Below are 27,657 nucleotides of genomic sequence, written 5' to 3' on the forward strand. Positions count from 1 at the left end.
GTCTTCCAGTTTGGCCCAGGGACTCCTTAATCTTTCACAAATTCCTCCACATATGGAGCCATATGATTCTCTTCCTTCCTGGGGCTCTGGGATTCTGTTGAGGAGCTTTTAGGCTGTATGAGTTTCTCTCCAGGGAACCAGAGGCAGATTGTCCAACTGGCTTTCCTCTGGCCTTCTCGGCCATAGTTTACTCCATACCTGTCTGCCTCTGTTCTTCCTTTTAAAGGCCAAATTCAGGGGTATAACTCATAAATACCCCATAGCTCAGGGGTGTGATTCTTCATGACTCAAACAGTCATCCGCAAATGTCACATTAAAGGGAATGTTTACATCTTGGGAAGACATCTTCCATGCCGAAGCAAAGGGCTTATCCTTTAACACTGACTGGTTGCCTCCTGGCTACACCCTTCAAATGGCATTCTATGATTTCGAGATTCTAGCATTCTGTGATTTTGTACTTCTAAATTCTCGAATTTTGTGATTCTCAGATTTTGCGATTCCATGATGCTGACATTCTGCGATTCTTTGATTTTAAGATTCAAATATCCTATGATTCTATGAGTCATAAAATCAACAAGTATTTATTAAGTGCCTACCATACGCTGGGCACTATGCTAAATGTTGGGGATACAAAGAAAGGCAAAAACAGTCCTTGTCTTTAAGGAACTCACGTTCTAATGAATGGAGCTCACAATTTAATGGGGGACCCAACATGAAAACAACTATGTGCAAAGTCTGTACAAATACAAGATCAGTTGGAAATGGTCCAAAGGAAGGCATTATCATTCTAGCATTCTTGAATTCAAATGTCCTGCAGCTTTGTGAATCTAAGATGCTAATGTTCTTGAGAGTCCTGAGGTCCCACTATGCTCTTTCTTTGCTATGCTGTGATCCAGTGGCTGCCTCTCAGCATTGTCTTCTCTCCTTGGGTGATTTCATCTGGTCAGTTATTTGGTCAACAAGCATTTATCAAGTGCTTATTATGTTCCAGGCTCTGTGCTAAGTACAGAGAATTTGAAGAAAGGTAAATATACCACCTACCCTCAAAGAGTGCACATTCTAATGGGGATGAAAATATGCAAGCAATTACGTATGTAAAAGACATAAACAGTGTAGAAGGAAGATTCTTGTTTGTCCTTCATTCTGGAAGAGGACCATGACTTCAGGTAGGTGATGCCATGACATGCAAGTGAGTTGAATTTAAGTGAGGGAGGGCTGTGCAAAGTCACCAGCTTCACTTTCTCCTCCAGAGCCATCTGGATCCAGTGGCCAGACACACATCAGAACGACTGGAGGAAGGTAGGTAATATAAAAAGGAAGATACCAGCAGAAAGCAGGATTTTAGCTGGAACTTGAAGGAAAATGGGAAGCCAGGAGGTAGAAGTGGAAAAGGGAGAGCATTCTAAGTAGAGAGGACAGCCAGAGAAACAATACAAAGCTGAGAGATGGAGTATTGTGTATGAGAACTAGTCCAGTGACTCTGGATGGTAGGTAGAGTATGTAGAGGGAGGTATAAAAAGACAGGAAGGTGGGAAGGGACCAGGTTATTAGAGGCTTTAACTATCATACAGATCTTTTTTATTTTTGATCTTGGAGAGAAGAGGGAATCACTGAAGTTTATTGAGCAGGGGGAATGATATGATCAGACTCACACATATTGTTAGTGCATTGGAAAATGGATCAGAGGCAGGGAGACCAACTGAAACGTATTGCAAAGTATAGGCATGAGTTGATGAGAGCCTGCACCAGGGTTATGGCTATGTGAGTGTAGAGAAAGGAATGAATACAAGTGATATTGTGAAGGTATAAATGATAAGATGATAACAGATTGACTATGGTGTGAATACAATCATCTCCAGGATCATACCTAGGTTATAAGAATAAATGACTGGGAGGAAAGTGGCATTTTCAACAATAATAGGGATATTTGGAAGAAGGGAGGGATTGGGAGATAGTTATAAGTTCTTTTTTGGACATTATGAATTTGAGATGCTTAAGGAACAACCAGTTTGAGATATCCAAAAGTCAGTGGGTGGTATAGAAAGGTGGGATCTAGAAAAGGAGACAGAAAGAGGTAGGATGAATGATCCTATTTCATCTTGTCTTTTCCAGAAGATTGTCCCTGTCTGCTGGGTGCTACTGTACTACCTACAAACATGGTGATATCTCCCTCATTCTCAAAAGACCCTCCCTTAGTCTGTCCATTCCCTTCTAGTGCTCATCCCTATATCTTTTCTCTCTTTTATGGCTAAACTCCTTGAGAAGGCTGTCTACAACTGATGCGTCCACTTCCTTTCCTCTCACTTTCTTCTTGACTCTTTGCATTCTGGATTCCAATTTTATCATTCTATCTAAACTGCTCTCTCTAAAGTTGCTGGTGATTTAATTGTCAAATCTAACGATCTTTCTTTAATCATCATCTATCTTGACCTCTTGGCACTGCAAATTACCTTCTTTGATATTCTCATTTCTTTAAGTTTTTATGACACAGTTCTCTCTTGGTTCTCCTCCTATCTTTTTCTCAGTTTCCTCTGCTAGATCTTCATCCAGGTCACACCCACAAACCATGGGTGTAGCCTCAAAGCTCTCTCCAGGGCCACCAACTTTTCTTCCTCTATTTCACTTGATCTTGTCAGCAACCTGGTTTCAATAGTCATTTCCATGAAGATGATTCAGATCTGCTTGCCCAATCCTAACTTTCATCTGAACTCCCAGTCTCTCATCTCCAACTTCCTGTTAGATATCTCTAACCAAATGTCCTATAGACATCTTAAACTCAACATGTCCAAAGATGAACTCATTATCTTTACCTTCAAGCCCTTCCCTCTTCTTAACTTCTCTATTATTGTCAAGCGTACTACTCCTAGACTCCCAACTTAGGTGACATCCTTGATTCCTCCCTCAGTTTCTCTTAACCCTTATATCCAATCAGCTGCAAGTCCAATCGTTTCTGCCTATTATCTCTGGTATGTTACTTCTTCTCTCCTCCATAATTGTTGCTACCCTGGTACAGGCCCTCATCACCTTACACTTAGACTATTGAAATAACTTTTTAGTTGGTCTCTGTCTCAACTCTCTCTCTACTCTAATCCACTCTCTATTTAGCTGATATTTCTAAAGTTGATGGAGTCTGACCTAAAGTCTGACCATGTCCCTCCTCTATTCAATAAACTCTAATAGCTCCCTATTGCCTCCAGGGTCAAATATAAATTCTTCCTTTTGGGCTTTTAAAGTCCTGTGTACCCTGTCCCCTTCCAACCTTGCCAGTCATCTTGCACTTTATTCCCTGACCTTATTCCCCAATTTAAGGACATTGGCATCATTATTCCATGGACACAACACTCCATCTCCTGACTCACAACATTTTCACTGGCTGCCCCTCATGTCTGGAATGCTCTCCCTTTTCGTCTCTGACTCCTACCTTCCCTAGTTTCTTTCAAGTCTCAATTAAAACTGCACCTTCTACAAGAAGCCGTTTCCAGTTCTAATCTTAGTATTTTCCCTGTGTGGATTATTTCTCATTTCTCCTAAATAGAGCTTATTTGTATGTAGTGGTGTATATGTCATCTCTCCATTCAACTGCGAGCTCCTTGGAAGCCAAGATTATTTTTTGTTTCCATTACCAGAATTTTGCATAGTGGCTGGAACATAGTAAACACTTAATAAATGCTGCTTGACTACCTGACTGACATTGTGGAGGGTTTAGAAAGACATAGATAGAATGACTGTAGATGATTTTCTCAAGTATCTTCACCAAGAAGGGGAGGAGACAAAATGATAACTAGAAGGGATGGTAGGATCAAGTGAGGCTTTTAATTTTTTTTTAAATTAATTTATTTAACTTTTAACATTCATTTTCACAAAATTTTGCGTTCCAAATTTTTTCCCCATTTGTCCCCTCCCCCCCCAATACACCGAGCATTCTAATTGCCCCATCACCAATCTGCCCTCTCTTCTATCATCCCTCCCTTCCCTTGTCCCCATCTTCTATTTTGTCCTGTAGGGCCAGATAACTTTCTATACCCCTTTACCTGTATTTCTTATTTCCTAGTAGCAAGAACAGTACTCGACAGTTGCTCCTAAAACTTTGAGTTCCAACTTCTCTTCATCCCTCCCTCCCCACCCATTCTCTTTGGAAGGCAAGCAATTCAATATAGGCCATATCTGTGTAGTTTTGCAAATGACTTCCATAATAGTCATGTTGTGTAAGACTAACTATATTTCCCTCCATCCTATCCTGCCCCCCATTGCTTCTATTCTTTCTTTTGATTCTGTCCCTCCCCAAGAGTGTTGACTTAAAATTGCTCCCTCCTCCCATTGCCCTCCCTTCTATCCTCCCCTCCACCCTGCTTATCCCCTTCTCCCCCACTTTCCTGTATTGTAAGATAAGTTTTCATACCAAAATGAGTGTGCATTTTATTCCTTCCTTTAGTAGAATGTGATGAGAGTAAACTTCATGTTTTTCTCTCACCTCCCTTCTTTTTCCCTCCACTAAAAAGTCTTTTGCTTGCCTCTTTTATGAGAGATAATTTGCCCCATTCCATTTCTCCCTTTCTCCTCCCAATATATTTCTCTCACCACTTAATTTCATTTTTTTAAGATATGTTCCCATCCTATTCAATTCACTCTGTGCTGTGTGTGTGTGTGTGTGTGTGTGTGTGTGTGTGTGTGTGTGTGTGTAATCCCACCCAGTACCCAGATACTAAAAAGTTTCAAGAGTTACAAATATTGTCTTTCCATGTAGGAATGTAAACAGTTCAACTTTAGTGAGTCCCTTATCACTTCTCTTTGCTGTTTACCTTTTCATGCTTCTCTTCATTCTTGTGTTTGAAAGTCAAATTTTCTTTTCAGCTCTGGTCTTTTCATCAAGAATGCTTGAAAGTCCTCTATTTCATTGAAAGACCAATTTTTCCCCTGAAGTATTATACTCAGTTTTGCTGGGTAGGTGATTCTTGGTTTTAGTCCTGGTTCCTTTGACTTCTGGAATATCATATTCCACACCCTTTGATCCCTTAATGTAGAAGCTGCTAGATCTTGTGTTATCCTGATTGTATTTCTATAATACTTGAATTGTTTCTTTCTAGCTGCTTGCAATATTTTCTCCTTGGCCTGGGAACTCTGGAATTTGGCCACAATGTTCCTAGGAGTTTCTCTTTTTGGATCTCTTTCAGGCGGTGGTCTGTGGATTCCTTGAATACTTATTTTGCCCTCTGGTTCTAGAATCTCAGGGCAGTTTTCCTTGATAATTTCATGAAAGATAATGTCTAGGCTCTTTTTTTGATCAAGGCTTTCAGGTAGTCCCATAATTTTTAAATTGTCTCTCCTGGATCTATTTTCCAGGTCAGTTGTTTTTCCAATGAGATATTTCACATTATCTTCCATTTTTTCATTCTTTTGGTTTTGTTTTGTGATTTCTTGATTTCTCATAAAGTCATTAGCCTCCATCTGTTCCATTCTAATTTTGAAAGAGCTATTTTCTTCAGTGAGCTTTTGAACTTCCTTTTCCACATGGTTAATTCTGCTTTTTAAAGCATTCTTCTCCTCATTGGCTTTTTGAACCTCTTTTGCCAGTTGAGTTAGCCTATTTTTCAAGGTGTTATTTTCTTCAGCATTTTTTTGGGTCTCCTTTAGCAAGGTGTTGACCTGCTTTTCATGCTTTTCTTTCATCTCTCTCATTTCTCTTCCCAGTTTTTCCTCCACCTCTCTTATTTGATTTTCAAAATCCTTTTTGAGCTCTTCCATGGCCTGAGCCCATGGTATATTTATTTTGGATGTGTGGGATACAGAAGCCTTGACTTCTGTGTCTTTCCCTGATGGTAAGCATTGTTCTTCCTCATCAGAAAGAAAGGGAGGAATTATCTGTTCACCAAGAAAGTAACCTTCTATCGTCTTATTTTTTTTTCCCTTTTCTGGCCATTTTCCCAGCCAGTGACTTCACTTCTGAGTGTCCTCTCCACACCCACCTGGCCTCCAGATCCACCCAGCCAGCGCTTGGGGTCTGAGATTCAAATGCTGCTTCCCAGCCTCAGGGCTTTGGGTGGGGGCAGGGCTGCTATTCAGTGTGAGATTAAGTTCAGGTGCTCACGTGGGGGCAGGGCCACCTCAGGGGGCTCAGTTCCCTCAGGGGGTTTACCCAGAGACCTTCAACAATGGATCTGGGCTCCTGCCTGCTTGGGGAGCCTCTGTCTGCTACTGCCTCCGCTGCTGCCTCCCGAGGGGGCCTGAGTTATGGGGACACGCCACTCCTCTCTTGACCAGCCAAAGAAACCCTCTCACCGACCCTTGTCACCTGTGGGTTGAGGGACCTGCATGGCCACTGGAGATTCTGTCCCTGAAGCCTGCTCGGATCTGCTCCTCTCAGTGCTGCATGGCCAAGACAGAGCTGGGCTCTGCTCTGGGTCTGGTGCGAGACGGACCTTTTGCTTCAGGTTTTTAGGTCTCTCTGGAACAGAAATCTCCTCCACTCCATTGTTCTATGGCTTCTGCTGCTCCAGAATTTGTTAGGAGTTCTTCTTTACAGATATTTTATGGCCTGTGGGTTTGGAGCTAGCATATGTGTGTCTTTCTACTCCACCATCTTGGCTCCTCCCCACTTTTAATTTTTTTTTAAAGAAAGATATGAGGAGATATGAGCATGTTTATAGCAGCAGAGAGCGAGCCAGTAATTAAGGAGAGATTGACGGTTACAGAGAGAGTGGGGATGATAGGAAGAACAATCTGGAGAAGACAGAATTGCTTGAGATCAAGGGTTCATATAGAGGGTTAACCTTGGCAAGAAGAGCTACCTCTTTATAAGAGACAGCATAGGAGGAGGTATCAAGGGAAGAAATCTGAATGATATGAGATGAGGAGGAAAGAAGAGGGAAATCTTGATGAATGACTTCAGTTGTTTCATTGCAGTATTAAGTTAGTCCTCAACTAAGAGTATAAAAAAAAAGATTCATGGGAGGATTGAAGAGAGAAGAAAAAAATTGTAATAGTCACTGTGGTGAGTGGGATAGGTAATTAATTAGGGAGGCATAAAAGGATTGCCTTGCTGCAGTGAGAGACCATCTAAGGTGATATAATATAAATTTTCACTAGACAGAGTCAAAACAATTTTGTGACCATTCAGCATATGAATTCAATTTAATAAGCCAAGTCAATAAGCATTTATCAAGCACCTACTATGTGCCCATCAGCATGCTAAAATGTTACAGAATTAAAAAGAAAAGGGAATTAAAAAAATCCCCTACCTTCAAAGAGCTTACAGTCTAATTAGAATAAGAGTGAAGGTGGTAGGAATAATCCAAGGAGATGGTTGGCAAAGTTTGATCAGCAAGGGATTCAAATGTGGAATAAAGTGTAGAGCTGAATCTGTTCACAGAAGAGTAGAGCTAGGGAAGGGAGGAGAATAGAGCTAGTACTGGGATGATGCAATGGAAAAAACTTAGGGATAGAAGGATTGGTGGTCATGATGAGGAGAAAGAATAAGGTTAAATGTTGTAAAGCAGAGGGAGAAGTGGAATTTAAAAAAAGATGATGATCAGATAAGGGCTTTTCAGAATTCATGAACATGGAAGTGGAATACTTATGGAGAATGGTAAGGTCAAGGCTACAATGATCTAGTGGCATGTAGGAAAGGTTCATGAGAATTGAGTAGATTGGAGAATGGAGAAGTTAGGGTATTTGAGGGAACATACACATACACACATATGTAATAGGATATATGTTCAAGTCTCTTAATATAACGGTAGGAATTTTGGTTGGAAAGACTGTGAGCAAGGCACTTAATTTAAGGAGAAAAAATGGCCTGAGGATCAATAGATAATGGTCAGCAGCACCTGTATTGGTTGATAAATTTGAATAGTGTGATGCCAAAGGAGGAAAAATTGCTGGGTAATTGTTATAGGGGAAAAATCTGGAAGTGGCAATAGGGAGCAAGGAGTATTCCAAGTCTTCTAGTAGCACCGGTGAATCAGGGGATAGGAATGAACATGTAGTTGGTCTTGGGAAGGGTGACCAGAGATATGGTACCAATCAGATCTCAGTTAGTTCTGAAGAGGGGAGCTGGTATTCCAAAGAGCACAGTAGAAGAGGCAGGTGGATCTGGAGTGGGACATTTATGGGGAACAGAAGTAGGGCTGAGGGTCCATAGACTTAGTGTTATTGTCCCTTTTACAAGGTCTATTCATCCTCAAGGGATGGATACCTTCTCAAAATGGAGCCTGAGGGAAGGTAGTGACACAGCAATATCAATAATCATAATCTTTGGTTCCTATGTAGTGTGGTTCCATTTACAAGGTGATGATTCATTTCCTCCTGATAGCCTGTAAGGTAAGTAGTACAAGAATGATCATGCCCATTTCACAGATAAGGAAACAAGCTCAGACAGGATCATAGAATTAGAATCGGAAGGTATCAAATAGGACATCCTGTGAAAACCCCTCATTTAACAGTTAAAGAAATTTAGTAAATACTTGACCAATGAATTTAGATTTAGAGCATTTTATAAAACCAGAGAAGTTACTTGTTTGGTGTCACATGGTTAAAGGATGAGTTGGGAGACCAAGAGAGGGTAACTGCTTTTGTTCTTCCATTCTCAATTTATTTGCTGGGTAGTAGCATGGGGGAAGGGGAAGAAGGAGAAAAAGTAGGGTCACAAATAGAAATAGAGAAGCTTTGCTGGGGAACTGCTGGGGGCAGGGGATCCACCCTGAGGTATCAGGAACTTGATGGCTTCCTGGAAAGGTTGGTCTTTTAGAAGAGGAAGAGAAGGCAATGCTTTAGCATGAGGAAAAGAGTACTGGGGTGGGAGGGTGGGGAAATGTTTCAGTGAATGTTGGGGGGTGGAGTGAGCTTCCAGGATCAGAAATCACACCCTGGAAGAGTCAGCTCTGCTGCAGCCAATGAGGGCACCATCAACGGTCAGGACTCCCAAGGCATCAGGCATGCTCAGACCATGGAGCACAGTTCCAGGCTGGTCTTCCATCTTCAGAACCAGCGGCTTTTTCTTTGCCAGGGAGCACATAAATGTGTTTCATCTTCACTGAGCAGGAGGCTGCCTCACGTGGGCTCATCAAGGGGGCTGCTACAGCAATTTGCACATTTAATACGACTTTTCTCAGCTGCCCTTGGAAATCAATCTGTTCTCAGGAAGTCTTTACCTGGCAACTGCCGCTTAGTGGCTTGGGAATGGCCCTGGTGGAAACTGAAAAGGATTTTTCAAGGGAGGAAGCCAGTTCCCCCATCCTTCATGCATCAGAGAGACAACCTGTCCTTTTCCTCTGACCTTCAGGCAGAATATCTCTCAGGAAGGAGCCCTTGTCTCTGGGGTGGGGAGTGAGAGGGAGCAAGGGGACAGGCCAGACTTGTGTTTCTGGGCAGTCCCAGACTGGGCTCAGGGAGGCAGGGAGGAAAGCTCTGCCTTGTTCAAGATTTGCTGACCTGGGCCTCAGTGCCTCAGACACAGAAGGTGTTGTAGAAGTTGGGAAAACAGAGCTGGGGACTTTCACTCCAGGTCATTGCCATATTGGAGTCAGTGTGTTGTTGTTCAGGCCTTTCTGACTCTTTGTGACCCCATTTGGGAGTTTTCTTGGCAGAGATACTGGAGTGCTTTGCCATTTCCTTCTCCAGCTCATTTTATAGATGACAAAATAGGCAAACAGGGTAAAGTAACTTGCCCAGGCTCACACAACTAGTAAGTATCTGAGGCTGGATTTGAACTCAGGAAGATGAGTCTTCCTGGTATCCACTATGCCAACTGAATTCCATTTTCAGTTCATTCTCTGTGTAACCTGGGGGTAAATCTGAGACCATAAATTGTAATCCCAACTCTGCTGCAACTGGCTAAGTAGTTAGCCACTTAGCTCTCTCTTGGCCTTGGTGTCCTTGTAAAGCGAGGATGATAAAATGTGATAGGAAAAGAGCAATGAACTTGAGAACAGGAGTCTTGGGAGCCAACCTTTGATCTGATACCCTTGACAAAGTCATTCAGATTGACTTGGCCTCAGTAATTTCATCTGTAAAATGGGGATAATAATGCTTTTTCTACCAACCTCATAAATCTATTGTAGGAAAAGTGCTTTGGACAACTTAAAGTTTCAGAGAAATGGGAACTATTTCCTCTCTTTTTCCCTCCTCTTCCCCCAAGATTACTACTCACTAGCAAGGCTTGTTCTGTGAATGGAAGAAATGCTCAGCTCACTACATGGTGTAACTTGAGGGACGCTGGCTCCAGTGGCCTATTTTATAATTCTCACCTTTGGAGTAACTACTCCCCTGACCCTGATTTCAGTGATGACTTTCCTTGTCAGACCTCAGAGCGTTTCTCTTTCACCTCTTTGATGTTCTTAGTATGGAATGCTCTATATGATAGTTACCTTTGACGGCATCCTCTTACTAGATTAAGAGCTCCACAAGGGCTGGAATGGTATCTTACCTAAGCTTTGTATGTTCTCTAATTGCCATCACAAGGCTCTGTACCAGTAGGTGTTTAATACCCGTTGGTGAAAAAAAAAAGTGTTATTCCTCTGGGGGTCATTGTCTCCACAAGGCCATTGGATGGATGAGGTCATACATTGATAACCTCAGAAGGGAGGGGAATAAAATGTAATGGAAAGAGCTTGTAGATTGAGTTTTGGCTGAGCTATTTTTCACACCACCATCATCATCTTCATCATCATAGTTGCATTCCTTTAGCATCTTAAGACTGTAAGTGCACTTTGGGTGGGGATTATGTCATTCTTTGTAGTTGTGTTCCCAGGGTCTAATGTAGTGCCTGGTACATAGTAGGTCTTAATAACTACCTGTGGACTGAATGACTGATTAAGGCTTTTACAAAATGTTTCCTTGTAGCAAGCCCTGGAGATAGAAGTACAAGAATTCTCACTCCCTGTTTTACAAATGAAAAAATCAAGACTCATGGAGGTTGATTAGTAAAGATCAGAGCCGGTACTTTACCCTAGGTCCTTATAATTCTAGAACTAGGTCATGATCTTTTCATTATACAATATTGTCACCCTGTTAGAGCTGGAAGGAGCCATTTATTCTAACCTTTCCATTTTTATAGATGATGATTTTTAAGGTCGAGAGAAAGGACAAGGTCAAGTTCACGACGGGCTTGGCCTCAAACTAAGGGCTTGCCTTTAATTCAGTCTTTCTGATCTTTGGTTCAAGTGTGTATATATTATTTCCCCACTAGATTGAATTTCTTGAAGGCAAAACCCATGTCTTTTCCTTTTCTGTATCCCCTACAGGACTGGGCACACAATAGGTCTTCAATAAATTTATTGATTGGTTAGTGATTCTATTTTCCGTAGAGAAATAGAATGGGGTTTCTGACCCACCTCCTATATAAGATGTGCACTTGGAATTACAATTTTTTTAATTAGTAGGAATAAGGAGCATTGAGTCATTCACACTCACCATCCTTGTGACCAAAACAAAGTTCTACTGACCCTTCTGGCTTCCTTTAAATCCCAACTAAAGTCCTATCTTTTCCAGGAAGCCTTTTCTAACCCCTCTTAATTCCAGTGCCTTCTCTGTTTTAGTTATTTTCTATTTATTTTTGTATATATTTGTTTTCCTGTTGTCTCCCCCATTAGATTGGAAGCTCCTGGAGGGCAAGGACTATTTCTTGCCCCTTTTTGTATCCCTAGCCCTTAGTACAGTGCCTGGCACAAAGATTAATGTTTATTGATTAACTGATCCATGTGAGTGGAGGAAGTTTTCATACCTAGTAGTTCCTCATGCTAATGAAATCAAAGATCTGGAGCAAAAAAAAAAAAATCTTTTTTAATCATATCTACTGGCAAATTACTCTTTGGTGAAAGGTGTGCCTAGATCCCAGGAAGATGGAAATAAGACTTTTCTTTCTATTAGGTTGCTACCTAATAATTAAACCCTCCTTTGAGATAGCCTATGAGTGGGGAAAGAAAAATGTTTAACACCCAAAGTTTCTTGCCCCTCATGGAAGGTGGACAGAAGCTTCAGGGCTAAAAATTTATAGGGCCATAGATTTGGAACTGAAAGGACCTCAAAGGCCAACTTGTCCACCTGAACCCCATTTTACAGTTGAAGAAACTGAGATCCAGAGAGTGATCTTCCCAAGGTCACACAAGTAGTATCAGAGGTGAGATTTGAACCCAGATCTTCTGACTCCAAATCGGTGATATTTTTAGTATGCTTTATTGCACTATTGTCATGTGATTCCTTGGAAGTCCTCATTGCCCTCTTCTTGATCTCTCTCACATAGCAATTTCCAATGGGAGGGAGACACAGCTACTCCCTTCCTCTTCCAGAGAAGGTTCCTGTCCTTGAGTTAAGGGTACATGTGTTACTGGATAAGCCCAGGTCCTTTCATCTTTGGTAACATGGTGGGCATGATGATGGATAACAACTCATGAATGGGGAGAGTGTTCCCAAGTGTCCTTAGTTCCACTGTCCCTTACAGTGTTATAGTTAATCCCATCTGGCTGTGTAAACAGGAAGGGCAGCAGTAAAGAGCCTGTCTCTCTCCTTCCTACCTAGTCAGCACAGGAATATTTCTCCATGGGTCACCAATTCAGGGGATGCCTTCCTAGCAGAGACACAGCGCAGGATTATCTTGATTCAATACTGTAGCCTGGGATTCTTAATCTTTTTTGTGTTATGGATAACTTTGGCAGTCTAAGTGAAGCCTATGTACTCCTCAGAATAATGGTTTGATTTGTAATCTTAATGTATTCTATTTTAGGCATGTTGGATTCCTCAGAATACTGGTTTTAAAATGCATAAAATAAAATATGTAGGATTATGAAGGAAACTAGTTATATTGAAATAAAGATGTAGGGTTGTTGTTTTTTTTCTTATCTAAGTTCACAGGTCTCCTGGAAACTATACATAGATATGCCTTAGGGGTCCATGAGGAGGGAGATGGCTCTGTTAATTTAATGGGGGTCACTCTCCCTTCTGACCTGACTCTGCTGGAAGAACTTTCAATGGCACTATATGTCTTCTAAGATAGTGGAGCAGATTGATGGAACCTTGTGTAACAGAAAACAGCAGGCAGTTTCTCTGGACTTTGACCTTCCCTCTTATTATTCTGCAGCTGTGAAGGGAGAAGGGGCTGGATGACTCTACTTCTACTTTTCTTCCCTCCCCGGGCACTGCGGGATGCCCTCCTGGCCTTGCTTGCTGACCTACAGCTGCTCTGATCAGGTAGCGTACTGAGTAGCAAAGACCTTGCTTGGCAGTCCTTCCCTGCACTCTTCACACCCCCTGTGGATGCCATCTACAAATGCCCATCTGGGCTTAAGAAAGGTGATCCAGTGCCAGTCTATAGGATTCCTTGTGTGCTTTATTTATTTACTTTTTTAACAGGTCATATGATTTTGTTCTTGTGAGGAACTCCCTTGAAAAAAGCAGATGAAAATAATAGAGATAAATAAAGCTGATACTAGTTTTAGAGAAATGCCCAGGGGCACTCAGAAGTTAGGTGAGTCACCCAGGGGCACATAGCCAGTATAGGTGGAGCTGGAATTTGAACTCAGGTCTTCCCAACTCTGAAGCCCCCTCTCTATCCACTATACCAAACTGCCTCTCATGTTACCTATATTTAGGATTGTTGTTAAGGACTCAATTGTTACCATGTAGAGTTTGTTACTGATAGTTTTGTATGTTGTCTAGGGATTCCCCTGTTGGCCCTAGATCACTTGTGTTTAATAGTTCAACCTGGTGCTAGACCGGCCAATTTGTTATTGAGCTAAGAATTCCCCTGTTGTCTATTCTGATCGATCTCCTTCAAGTGTTTCTCTTCCTAGAGTAAACTCCAGAGAGCTTTTTGTGTCGTTTTAGGCTCATAGGCCAGAGGTGTCACTTCCTGAGTGTGACCTGCACCAGATGAAAACTGTAATGGTGAAATTTAACAAAGTAAATAAAAGTACTATAAAACAGATAATGTTGCATTTTAAAGCTAAGTCAATATGCAGCCAGCAGGGATCCTTATGCATGTATTAGTGGTGAGTTCTAGACCAAGGTCAAAAGATCTGAGGAGACCTGGAACCCCAGCTGAAGTAGGGGTGCACAGATTCAAAGCTACTGGAAGAAGATGAGGGGCTCCCAGGGGACTATTAATACAATTTTTTTCCAGAAGGGAGAGACAGTATTGATGTAGGGTTTCATAGTTACAAAGGGCTTTACTTTGGTTACTGCATTTGAGCTTGGTGAGGTAAGAAGTTGCGGGATTGTTATCCTCATTTTACAGATGAGGAAATTAGGACCAGAGAAGGAAAGGGAGTTGCCTACAACGACAGAGCCTAGTAACCGGCAGGCTTGGGCCTCCTACGCAGGTTCTACTGTTCACTGATCCCCATGGCTTTATTTTCAGGTCCCTGAAAGAATCTTCAACTTTCTTCTTTCTGCCTGGAACTGGAGAGTCCTCAGTATTCCCTGGAAATTGTTCCTTCCGTCCTCGTTGGGGTTGATTCCGCTGGGTCTCAATTATTGGACATGAATAGTGGCATACTCAGAATGGAGACCCTTCCTCTCTGCTGGGCTCACAGACTGAGAATTTTCCCCAATGGGTTGGAGATCAGCATATACAATTTCATTGTTTCTGGTTGGCTGGAAAGGTAAAGAAAAAAAGGCTTTGGTAAGGAGGTTTGGGGGAAGGGAGGAGGAATTAGGTGCATCTTCCTGGGGAAGCCAAAATCTATATGGATAAGGTATGTAAGTGTATATTAAAAAAACAAAACATGATTCATTCCTCTCAGGCCTGCCTCATTCAATGACCTTGGGCATTGGAAGAGATGGCCTCAACCTAGAGTTTAAAATACTTGTTCAAGATCATAGAGATATTGAATATCTAGGGTGGGATGTGAACCCAGGTCTGTTGGCCCCAAAGTCAGGGTTCCTTCTACTCTGCCATTCTGTTAGATGTCTTCTGGCTCTGGGCATTCTAGGTTTCATGTCCTATAAGTCTGTGGGCCAGGGTGGGAAGAAGAGCCAAAGAAGTCCCAATTTCAGAAGAATCACAAAAGAATACTATAATTTTATTCCCTGACACTTTCTGTTCCCACATCTGCATTGACACAAGGATGGTTATGAAGCTATGTATTATCTCTCAGCCCATTCCCCTGTCAGCCAGAGGGGGATCATGAATGACCTGGAAATGCCTTGAATCTCCTCCATTCCTTTTGCCAAATCACATCTTCCCCTTGCTTTCTTGACCTTTATGCCTCTCCTTTCTCCCCCTTTCTCATCCTCTCAATATCAGGGACCCAGGCTTTTCTATTCTAACTAGAAGACAGATGGCTGTGGACCCCTTCAGCCACTGTCAGAGTACTAAATGCTATGGCACATTCCTGTCTGGTCTTTAGGAAAGCTAAGGCCAGGACCCAAACTCTACCTTTTTGTGTGACTTAGTCATCTCCTAAGATCACAGGTCGTGAGAATTAGAACTGCAAGGAGCCTTAGAAGTCCCAGAGTCTAACTCCCTGTTCTTACAGATGAAGAAGTTGAGGCCCATGGAAGTGGATTGCTTTTCCCAAGGTCACAAATGACAGCTTTTCTAGGCATTCATTCTGTGGATGGAAGGACATGACAGGACCCATACTCCCCTTCTAAAGATGAATTAATATTCACTAAGGATGAATTAATTAATACTCACTCTTTGAGGCACCATATAATGAATCAACAAGCAATTGTTAAATGCTAGCTTTGTGCCAAGCTTCAGGCTAGGTGTTGGGAATATAAAGACTAAAAGGAAACAGTTCCTGCGCTCAAGGAACTTCCATTCTATTAGGAAAGACAACGTGAAATGTATCATCACTCCCTCACATGTACGTGATCAATGTAAAATCAATTCAGGGTAATTAGTGAGGGAGGGCATGGGGGAATCCAGGAAAGCTCAGTGTAGAAGGTGGTGCGGGAGCAGCATCTCCTAAAGATAGGAAGAATTTCTACAAAGTGGAGGCTGAGGAGAGAGCCCATTCCAGGCAGGTGGGATCAGTGCGGGCCCGGAGACAGGTGGGGTACCTGCTGCAGCCATGGCTTGGCTGGCCCATGGAATGTAGGACAGAGCCACTTCTAAGGAGATGGAAAGGTTAAGTAGGGGCCAGGTTGTAAAGGATTGTAAAAGCTCACCCACCACCTGTGTGACCTTGAGTAAGTAATTTCTTATTCTCAGCTTTAATTTCTTCCTTTGGAAAGTGAAACAGTGGAATTAGGTGAGCTAAGGTCCCTTGCAGTTCTAAATCTTATGATCTATGATGCCTCAGGCTTTCCGAGCCCAGTGCTAGTGACTGTGTAAAAGCTATTGCCAATGACCAGGCTCCCCAGAAGACTATTCAGAGCTCCTGTTGAGCTTACTGGAGGAAGTCACTGAAAATAACTTGAAAGCCTCTGCTTCAGTGGAAGGAGCTGGATTTCTGTGCAGCCATGGGTGGTATCCTGGCACTGAATGAGAGACCAGATAATCCATGAGTTCATATAGAGGCCAGGGTGGGTGACTCTTCAGACCTTTGGGGTGCATTTACTCATCAGTCCTGCCATGTGTAGGGCTCTCAAACATTAGATTCCTGTGGATTTCTGCTGGGGTCATGGAAGCAGCTGGGGTCTGCTCTGTTTCCTCTGGAGTCTGCCCTGAAGGGAGCTAAATGTGGACACAAGGAGTACTTAAGTTGGACCCCTTGGCAGAGTAGAATGAAATGTGGGGACATCTGGGTTCAAGTCCTGACTGCCACTGCTACACAGTGTGAATTTAGTTAGTCTCCTTCTCAAGGACCTAATTTTCTCACCTGTAAAAATAAATGAATTAATCTATCAATAGATAAATAAATGAATAAATAAGAGATGAATAAACAAGTAAATAAAACAGAAAGTTAGACTAGATGGTCTTTAAAGTTACCTCTAAGGGCAACAGGGTGGTACAGTGGATCTGACCTCAGATACTAGTTGTGTGACCCTGGGCTAGTCACTTAACTCTGCCTCAGTTTCCTCATCTATCAAATGAGCTGGAGAAGAAAATGGCAAACCACTCTAGGATCTTTGCCAAGAAAACCCTAAATGGGTCACAGAGAGTCTGATGGGACTAATCGACAAAATAACAACAACGTTACCTCTGGCTCTGATATTTTGTGCTGTAAGGGCCCTCCTACTTTTGGCATTCTGTGATTCCTTTAATCATCTAGCTCCCAACTCAGCAAGCCCCCTGGGGAAGAGTCTTCCCTTTGCTACATCCATGACTGAGTCTGACCAGGGAGAAATACATGTGATCAGTTGTCAAAGGACCCCTATTAGGCAAGGTGCATAGGAACAGCGACCAGGCTGGCCCCTGAGCCGGCCCAAGGGCTCTGGGCAGGACCCCTGGGAGGTCAGTACCATGGCACGTGGGTTGCTGATTGTCACTGTGGGATGCCCTGGCCTCCCTCCAGCTTGCCAGTTTCCATGGCACCCGTCACCATGGTACCTTCAGTCCAGAGGAAGAGATGGGGAAGGCACTTACCAACAAAGCTGCCACTCCCCTCCCCCATCCCTTCTATCCTCCTGAGAGCATTGCGTCACTCTCCCCCCACCATCTCTGAAGATGGTAAAGCTGTTGGGAGGAATAGTCCCATCCTAGTCAATGGACTGAGGAGGGGAAAGGGAATGACTGCCCTGTTGTGAATCCTCTGATAGCTGCTCCTGTCTTATAAGATTAGAGCATTTAGGGCCAAAATGTATAGAATACCATATCTGGAAGGGACCTTAGGGACCATCTAGTTCAATACTTTAATTTTACAGAGAAGTGAATGGAAGCCCAGAGAGGAGAAGGGACTTAATTAAAGTCATACAGTGAGTCAGTGGCAGAACCTAGATTTAAACCCAGGTCTCCTGACTGCTGATCTAGTGCTCGAAATTTCCAGTATGATCGACAACTATATACAATGACAGGTTACTAAGTGCTGCATACTCAAGTCCATTTGGACAGCTGAGTGGTCGAACAGTGTCAAGACCTGATCAGAATCAATTAATCCTTAAATGTGAATCTTCAGGGAAGATTTTCTGGAGGCAATGAGTTTTTCAGGGGAAAGATATGGATGGATCAGGAGCCAGACTTGTCCGTAGAAAAGTGAGGAAGGAGACACACACTTATATATGTATGCATGTATATGATGTACGTATATGTGCATGTGTACGCACATGTACATATGTATAGAGGAACTCATTGGATATCCAGGTAATATCCTAGACTCATAGAAGCAGGGCTAGAAGGGACTATAGAGATCATCTAGTTGGCAGTGAATCCTGGTGCAAGTAATTTCTTTCTGGGACTTAGTTTTCTCATTTGAAAAAATGAAATCATTGGACTAAGTGATCACTAAGGTCCCTTCTAGCTCTGACAGTCTGTGTTGTAAGGACCCTCCCAGCTGAGACTTTCTAGTCTGACTTTTTGGCCTAGTCTGTGACATATTGGTCTATGACACATTCTTCATAGTAGACTAGAGAACCTTTAGACTAGAGAACCTTTAGACTAATTGTATTTTTCTTCTCTGATATCCTGCCTCTTCCAGGAAGATTTCCCTGATTATACCTTATCTATCTCTAGTTTCCTTTTGAATTAAACTCCCTAACTTCTGGAGTCTGTGCCTTAATAAATATTCTAAACCTTACCAGATGGGTGTACATATATACTCTTCTTTTTTTCCTGATTGGACTTGACACTCTGTGAGGGGAGATACTATAGCCCCCAGTTTCTCTTTAACCTCTCCCTTAAGAATACTTAGCACAGGGCTATGTTCAAAGCAGATGCTCAATAGTTGCTTAGTGATGACTTCACCCATGTCTTTCATGGGGCATCCCAATCAAGCCCTTACCTCTCCCTGTGACGGGTTCTTCTTTGAGGCTTCTGGCCTAAAGGAGAGAGGAAGATGGAACCAAGTTCAAAATAAAATTAATTTTTCTGATCTGCCCCACTTGAAGGAGTGCCAAGGAAGGTTTTCTCCTGATCCCAGCTCTGCCACTGAATTGCTCTGGTAACTTGGACATACCACTTAATTTCACTAGATCACAGTTTCTTCCTCTATAATTAGGGCATGATCATCACTACACAAAAGGTTAGAAAATTGATATAGGCTGTCAAAGTTGTAAGGAACTTTAGGCACAGGGCATAGAATGGATGGCCCCATCTAGGACAGTACTCTGATTTTACAGAGGAAGACACTGAGGCTCAGAGAAGGGAAAGTGACTGAGTGATTAGAATACACGCTTTATAATGCCCAGTGGAATTCTCTGGGCACTGTTTGTCATTTTCTTTCATCTCAGAAAGTTGCATATATTAAAGTGGGAATGTTTTTTGTCTTTGTTCTTCTATTCCCAGGTACAGATGACCTCCCTCTGTGGCTTAAGCTTTGTTTCTTTTCTTGAGAATAGGGAGCTGCAGTGATAAGGTGTGAATACCAGCTCTTCACATTCCTCAGACAGGGTTGGGCCTCCTGGGGACAGACCCTGGAGGAGCATGTGTCCAGGCTAGGGGTATTGTGACCTTGGGTCAAGAATTTTGGGAAATGTATTGTCTTGGGAAATTATCTGGACCAGCGGTAGAAACTTTTCCCTGGGAAGAAGGCAGGCATGTGAAGGAGAAAGCAAACTCCTTTTTGGGATGGGGCATCATCCAGTACCTAGGACATACAAACCTGGCCAAACATCGGCTTGGACCTAGATGGAGAAAAGAAAAAGAGATAGTGTTAGACTTTTGGCACAGGCCAGTGTCAGAATGGTTTTTGAACCCTTCTAAGGAATGGCAAAGTGTGATGGTAGCTGTTGGGCCCAAGCTTTGGAGCCACCCCAACTCTAGACACTGCTAAAGAGAATCTCAGGCAGGGACCCGGGGAGTCTCCAGGTGGGTACCCCCAGCTGGTACTAAAAAAAGCCAAATTTACCCCAAGGCTCCTATACATATATTCATCTAGTAATCCCCCACATCTAGGACTAGGGCCAGTTCTCTGACTATATTAAAGACTTACTTCACACCACATACATCCTTCCCACCCATTCCAGGCCATACTACTCCCATAATTCCTTTTCCACTTCAGAACTACTCTTGGATGCTGATTCTATAGGTATAAATACATCCTGGGGGTGGGAGACTAAGGAAGAACTCACAATGGGATTTTCCCCCCAACCCCCACAAGATAATAATACTTTAAGACTTGAAAAGCACTTTACAAGTACTATCTCATTTGTTCCTCACAATGTACCCTGAGAAGTAGATGCTTTTATAATGCTATTTTACAGATAAGGAAACTGAGGCCTAGAGATGTTAAGTGACTTGCCCAGGGTCACACAGCTTGTGTGCAAATTCATGCAGAATTTGAACTCAGGTCTTCTAACTCCAAATTCAGAGGTCTCTCCAACTGCCTCATAGACACTTGCCTTTCTTTAGAGAGAGGGTAGGAGAAAAGAAAGATGCCTGTAGATGGAGATCAAAAGAACTGGGGCCAAGTTTTAGGGTAGCTAGAGTGGCCTTTGCTTCCCATTTTTTTGTAAAATGAGGAAATTTGACTGGGAACTACTTCCAGTTCTTCCATTTTGTGCTTTATGGGTCATTGCAAGTTGACATTCTATGTTCTAGGTAACACTTTGTTCTTTATCTAGACAGAGTGTGACAGAGTAGATAGAATGCTGGCAACTAGGGAGTCAAAAAAACCTAGGGTTCGAATCCCATCTTGGACACTTACTATTGAGGAGATCATGGTCAAGGTAACCTGTCACGGGCCTCACTTTCCTCACCTGTAAAGTGAGGATAATAATCCTTGCCCAATTCTCACCTTCCAGGGCTATTGTGAGTGAGCTTTTGCTACTGTGAGACTCAAATGAGGTTGTAGCTGTAAAGCCAGAAGAAACCTTTAAGGTTGTTTAGCTCAACCCTCTCATATTACAGATGAGGGTGTGATATAGAACGGTGAAGAGAATTGTTCAAGGTGGCACAGGCAATAAGTGGCAAAGCCAGGCTTTGAACCCATGTCTTTTTTTAAATAGTATTTTCCCCCAATTATATGTAAAGATAGTCTGGAGTATTCATTTTTACAAGATTTTTGTCACTGACCCTCCCTCTGAACCCATGTCTCTTGACTACAAATCTAGCATCTTCCACTGCACCACAATGAAATGATAGGTGTCCAGGTGGCATAGTGGATATGGAGTTGTCTTCGTTATTAGGAGACCCGGGTTGGCATCCTGCCTCTGCCACATCCTGGCCCTGTGAGCCTGGGAAGGTAAATTGGGTGGCAGGGCTATAAATTGCAGAGAAGGGGCTGCCCCTCCTTGATAGAAGAAAGACCTCCCTCAGAGTTCCCTACATGGACAGAACCACAGATTTGATCCCTCCACTCCTCCTCCCACCCCCACCCAAAGCCAGTAGATCTGCCCAGGTGAGAGGAATTGCTCTATTGCTCGCAGTGCTGTGCTCTCCCTCTCACTTCTACCTTGACTCACAATATTTCATCCCCAACACTGAGCCTTCTGGAACCCTAGAAAATCAGTTGTCACCTTTCTGTCTCTTGAAGTAGCAGCAGAAGACTAAGAGGATGAGGATGAAGGACACAGATCCGGCTGTGGCAGCGATGAGGATGCCTGATGAACTGGAGGATTCACCTGTTGCCACGGGAGGCAGGAAACAGTCAGTCACCAAGCATCCACTAAGTGGCTACTATATGCTTGGCACTATGGTAAGCACTGTGGATGCAAGTAGAAGCAAAAACCAAAAGATAGTCCATGTATATGTGTGTGTTTGTGCATGCATGTGTGTGTATGTGTGTGTGTGTTTGTGCATGTGCGTGTGCATGTGTGTGTGTGTGTGTGTGTGTGTGTGTGTGTGTGTGTGTGTGTGTGTTTGGGGTGGTAAGTCCTGATGCAGCCTGGTGAAAAATGAGGAAGTGAGATAAACCATATGTACTGTAGGTACTTTTGGAAACCCAAACCCAATTCTATTTTAGGCTGCATGAATATATTCATTCATTTATTTAATAAATACCTACCCTATGAGAGTTACTTACCTCAGAATTCAAAGATTAAAACCAAAACAGTTCCTACCTTCAAGAAAGCTAAATTCTATTAAGGGAGATAACAACATTTACATAGACCATCAAGTGCAAAATATACTTAAAGTCATTTCAGGGGGAGGACAGTAGCAACTAGAAAGTTCAGAACAGGCTTCCTGGAGGAGGTGACCCTGAATTGACCTTTGAAAGAAGGTATGAATTTCATGAAGTGGAGGTGAGGAGGGACCAGCCTGTACAAAGATCCAGTGGTCAGAGATGGAAAGTCATGAACGGGGGACAATCATCAGGCCAGGCTGTTTGCATAGTCTGGTATCTAGGATGAGGGAAGTAATAGTCTCACTCAGAACAGATCTGAGGTCCTGTCTTTAACTGTGGGCACCACATTTCAGGAAGGAGATTCATAAGCTGGGACATGCCCAGAGAAGGGGAACTACAAGCTGCTGAAAGGCCTCAAGACCATGCTATATGAAGATTTGGAGGAAAAAAAAGAGAAGATGTTTAAGAAAAGGAGACTGAGGTGGGGGAGGAGACAATATCATTATTTTTAAATGTCTGAAAGGCTGTCATGGCACAGAGGGAACAGATTTGTTCTATTTGATAAAAGAGGGTAGGATTAGGACCAATAGAGAAAAGTTTGGGGTAGATTTGAGCTAACGCTAAACATATGAAATTACTTCTGAACAATCAGAGCTATTCATAGTATTGAAGATCTAGACCTAAAAAGGAACTCAAAAGACCATTAAGTCTTAACTGCCTCATTAAAAAGCAACCCCCCCCAGTTACATGTTAAAACAATTTAAAGCAGTTTTTAAAAAAGTTTTGAGTTTCAAATTTAATCCTTCCTTTCCTCCCCCCATCCCAAGATAGTAAGCTATCTGATATACGTTATACGTGTATAATCATGTAAAACATTACCATATTATTCAATTTTTATACAAAACAAAAAAGTGAAAAATGGTATGCTTCAGTCTGTTTTCAGACAACTTCAATTCCTTCTCTGGAAGTGAATAGAATTTTTCATCATGAATGCTTTGGGATTGTCTTGGATCATGTATTGCTGAGAATAGCTGTCAGTCATAGTTCTTCCTTGTACTATATTGCTGTTACTGTGTACAATGTTCTCCTTGTTCTTCTCACTTCAGTTTGCATCAGTTCTTGTAAATCTTTCCAGGTTTTTCTGAAATCATCCCACTTATCATTTCTCATAACACAATAATATTCCATCATAATCACATACCACAGTTTGTCCAGTCATTCCCCAATTGTTGAGCATCCCCTCAATTTCCAATTCTTAGTCAACACAGAAAGAACTGCTGTAAATATTTTTGTACAAATAGCCCCCACCCCCTTTAAATCTCTTTGGAATATAGCACTAGCAGTGACATTGCTAGATCAAAGGTATGCACAGTTTTATAGCCCTTTGGACATAGTTCCAAATTGCTCTCCAAAATGGTTGGGTCAGTTCTCAACTCCATCAATAATGCATCAGTGTCCCAGTTTTCCCACATCCCCTCCAACATTTACAATTTATATTTTTGTCATAGTAACCAATCTGATAGGTGTGAGGTGGCACCACAAAGTTGTTTTAATTTGCATTTCTCTAACCAATAGTGATTTAGAGCATTTTTTCATATGACCATTTATCAATTAGGGAATGACTTGTATTCTTATAAATTTGACTCAGTTTTCTGTATACTGAGAAATGAGGCCTTTATCAGAGATATTTGTTGCAAATCCCTGCCCTCACCTCAGTTTTTTGCTTTCCTTTTAATTTTGGTTGCATTGATTTTGTTTATGCAAAACCTTTTTAATTTTCTATAATCAAAATTATCTATTTTACATTTTGTAATGCTCTTTATCTCTTGTTTGGTCCTAAATTCTTCCCTTATCCATAGAACTGACAGATGAACTATTCCATGTTCTCATAATTTGCTTACAATAGCACCCTTTACGTGTAAACCTTGCAACCATTTTGACTTTATCTTGGTATATGGTGTGAGATACTGATCTATACCTAAATTCTGCCATGCTGTTTTCTAGTCTTCCCAAAAGTTTTTGTCAAATAATTTTTGTTCCAAAAGCTTGGATCTTTGGGTTTATCATGTACTAGATTGCTTTAATTATTTACTATTGATGTACCTAATCTATTCCACTGATCCACCAGAGCTAATTTACTTCTTGGTCAGTTTTGATAATTACTATATACAGTTTGAGATCTGGTATGACTAGACCACCTTCCTGCACATTTTTTTTTATTAGTTATGTTGATACCCTTGATCTGTTGTTCTTATAGATGAATACTGCCATTATTTTTTTCTAGTTTTTGGTAGTTTGATTGGCATGGCACTGAATAAGTAATTTAATTAACTAGAACTGTCATTTTTATTATATTGGCTTGGCCTACGCATGAACAATTAATATTTTTCCAATTATTTATATTTGACTTTATTTGTGTGAGAAGTGTTTTATAATCGTGTTTATATAGTTCCTGGGTTTGTCCTGGCAGGTAGACTCCCAAGTATTTTATATTGTCTAGTTATTTGAAATGGAATTTCTCTTTCTATCCCTTGCTGCTGGGCTTTGTTGGTAATATATAGAAATGCTGATGATTTATGTGAGTTTACTTTGTATCCTGCAACTTTACTAAAGTTGTTAATTATTTCCACTAGGTTTTAGTTGATTTTCTAGGATTCTCTAAGTATAACATCATATAATTTGCAGAGTGATAGTTTTGTTTCCTCATTGTCTATTCTAATTCCTTCAATTTCTTTTTCTTCTCTTATCACTACAGCTAACATTTCTAGCACAATATTGAATAATAGAGGTGATAATGGGCATCCTTGCTTCACTCCTAATTGTACTGGGAAGACCTAGCAAATCTCATTACAGATTATGCATGTTCATGGTTTTAGATAAGTATTACTTGTTTTAAGGTAAGCTCCATTCATTCCCATGCTCTGTAGTGTTTTTAACAGGAAGGGTGTTATTGTTTGTCAAAGGTTGCATCTGCTGAAATAATCATATTGATTTCTGTTCATTTTGTTATTGATATGGTCAATTATACTGATAGTTTTCCTAATATCAAACCAGCCTTGTATTCCTGGTATAAATGCCACCTAGTCATAGTGTATGATACTTGTTATATATTTCTGCAATCTTCTTGCTAGCATTTTATTCAAAATTGCTGCATCAAAACTCATTAGGGAAATTTGGCCAATAATTTTCTTTCTCTGTTTTTACTCTTCCTGATATAGGTATCAGCACCTTAATTATCTCATAAAAAGAATTTGATAGAACTCCTTCTTTGCCTATTTTCCCAAGTAGTTTATATAAGATAGGGATTAATTGTTCTTGGGGATATTTTTCTTAGGAAATTCATTAATTACTTGTTCAGTTTCTTTTTCTAAGATTATTTAAGTATTCTATTTCTTCTTTTGTTAATCTGGATAATTTATATTTTTGTAGATATTCATCCATTTCATTCAGATCATTTAAGTGAGCAAAATGGATCCTAATAATTGTTTTAATTTCCTCTTCATTGGTGGTGAATTTACTCCTTTCATTTTTGATACTGGTAATTTGATTTTCTTCTTTTTTTAAAAAAATCAAATTAGTCAATGATTTATCTGTTTTATTGTTGTTGTTTTTGCTTCATGAAACCAGCTTCCAGTTTTATTTTTTAGTTCAATGATTTACTTACTTTCAATTTTATTAATTTCTCCTTTGATTTTCAAGATTTCCAATTTGGTGTTTAATTTGGGATTTGTAATTTGTTCTTTTTCTAGTTTTTTTTATGTGTGTGCCCAATTCATTGATCTGCTGTTTCTCTATTTTAATGATGTAAGCAATTAGAGATATAAATTTTCCCCCAAGTATCACTTTGGCTTTACTTTATAAAAGTTGGTATGTTGTCTCATTGTTATCACTTTCTTTAATTAAATTATAGATTGTTTCTATGATTTGTTCTTTGACCCACTTACTTTTTAGGATCAAATTATTTAGTTTTGAATGATTTTTTTCACCTATCTTTCCATTGCTGTTATTGAATATAATTTTTATTGCATTAAGATCTGGATACATTTACTATTTTTGCTTTTCTGCACTTGTCTGTGAGGTTTTTATGATCTAATACATGGTTAATTTTTGTGTAGGTGCCATATACTGCTGAGAAAAAGACATATTCCTTTCTATTCCCATTCAATTTCCTCCAGAGAGCTATCATATCTAATTTCTCCAGAATTCTATTCATCTCTTTAACTTGTTTCTTATTTGTTTGGTTAGATCTATCTAGTTCTGAGAGGGGAAAGTTGAGGTCCTCCACTAGTATAGTTTTATTGTCTATTTCCTTCAGTAACTCATTCAACTTCTCCTTCAGTGATTTAGATGCTATATTATTGGCGCATATTTATTTAGTATTGATATTACTTATTCTGTGTTACCCTTCAGCAAGATACAGTTTCCTTCCTTGCCTTTTAATTAGATCAATTTTTTTCTTTTTCTTTTTCTGAGATAATGACTGCTACTACTGGTTTGTTTGCTTTTTTGCTTTTGCTGAAACATAATAGATTCTACTCTAGCCCCTTATCTGTGCATGTTTCTGTGTTTCAAATGTATTTCTTGTAAACAACATGTTGTATGATTCTGTTTTTTAATCCATTCTGCTATCTACCTCCATTTTATTTCCCTCCACTCTATTTTCCCTTATTTATCCTTCTCTTGCTTACCTTTATCCCATCCCTCTTCACAAGTGTTTACTTCTGATCACTGTCTCCCCTAGTCCACCCTCCTTCCTATTAGTTCCACTCCCCCCTTCTCTTATTTCCATCCCTTTTTACTCCTTTGTAGGGTAAGGTAGATTTCTGCATCCAACTGAGTGTGTATGTTATAGCCTTTTTGAGCCAATTCTGAAGAGAATAAGGTTCAAGTTTTGCCCATCCCCCCATCTTCCCCTCCGTTATAATAGCTCTTTCATTCCTCTTTTTCATGAGATAATTCACAGCATTCTGTCTTCCCTTTCCTTCTTCTCTCAGTGCAATCTTCTTTCTCAACCCTTTATTTTGTTCTTTTGGTATCATCCTATCAAAGTCACCTCATATCCATACCCTCTCTCTCCATGTTTACTCCTCCTAATTGCCTTTATAGTAATAAAGCTCTTAAGAGTTACAGATATTATCTTGCCACATAAGAATAAAAACAGTTTAACTTTTTTGAATCTTTTATGCTTTCTCTCTTTTGTTTCTCTTTTACTTTTTTATGTTTACCTTGAGCCTTGTACTTGAAAATCATTTTTTTTTTTTATTCAGCTCTGGTCTTTTAATTAGAAATGTTTGAAAGTCCTCTCTTTTATTAACTATCCATTTTTCCCCCCGAAGGATTATACTCAGCTTTGCTGCGTATGTGATTCTGGATTATAGTCCTAACTCCTTTGCCTCCTGGAATAGTATAATCCAAGCCCTCCATTTCTTTAATGTGAAAGTTGCTAAATTCTGTGTAATCCTGACCTTAGCTCCACGATATTTGGTTTTTTTTTCTTTTTGGCTTCTTGCAATACTTTCCCTTTGACCTGGGAGCTCTAGAATTTGGCTACAATATTCCTAGGAGTTTTCATTCTGGAATCTCTTTCAGGTGGCAATTGTTGAATTCTTTTCATTTCTAT

At 40.9% G+C, this 27,657-nt stretch overlaps 1 protein-coding gene across 2 annotated transcripts in view; it reads right to left on the minus strand.

Moving 5' to 3' along the window:
* Positions 1 to 13,300: 13,300 nt before the first annotated feature.
* LOC140519443 (tyrosine-protein phosphatase non-receptor type substrate 1-like) overlaps positions 13,301 to 27,657 on the minus strand; it is a 30,925-nt gene continuing 16,568 nt past the window's right edge. Inside the window, exons 3-6 of one of the 2 annotated variants that reach the window (XM_072632421.1) lie at positions 21,490 to 21,594; positions 19,635 to 19,656; positions 18,816 to 18,852; positions 13,301 to 14,583 (exon numbers count right to left, since the gene is read on the minus strand). In XM_072632421.1, the coding sequence (XP_072488522.1) occupies positions 14,461 to 14,583; positions 18,816 to 18,852; positions 19,635 to 19,656; positions 21,490 to 21,594 (287 nt within the window). In that variant the 3' untranslated portion in view covers positions 13,301 to 14,460. The remainder of the gene's footprint in view (positions 14,584 to 18,815; positions 18,853 to 19,634; positions 19,657 to 21,489; positions 21,595 to 27,657) is intronic. The other variant, XM_072632422.1, reaches the window with a different exon arrangement.

The sequence above is a fragment of the Notamacropus eugenii genome, chromosome 1, assembly GCF_028372415.1.
Source record: "Notamacropus eugenii isolate mMacEug1 chromosome 1, mMacEug1.pri_v2, whole genome shotgun sequence".
NCBI lineage: Eukaryota > Metazoa > Chordata > Mammalia > Diprotodontia > Macropodidae > Notamacropus > Notamacropus eugenii.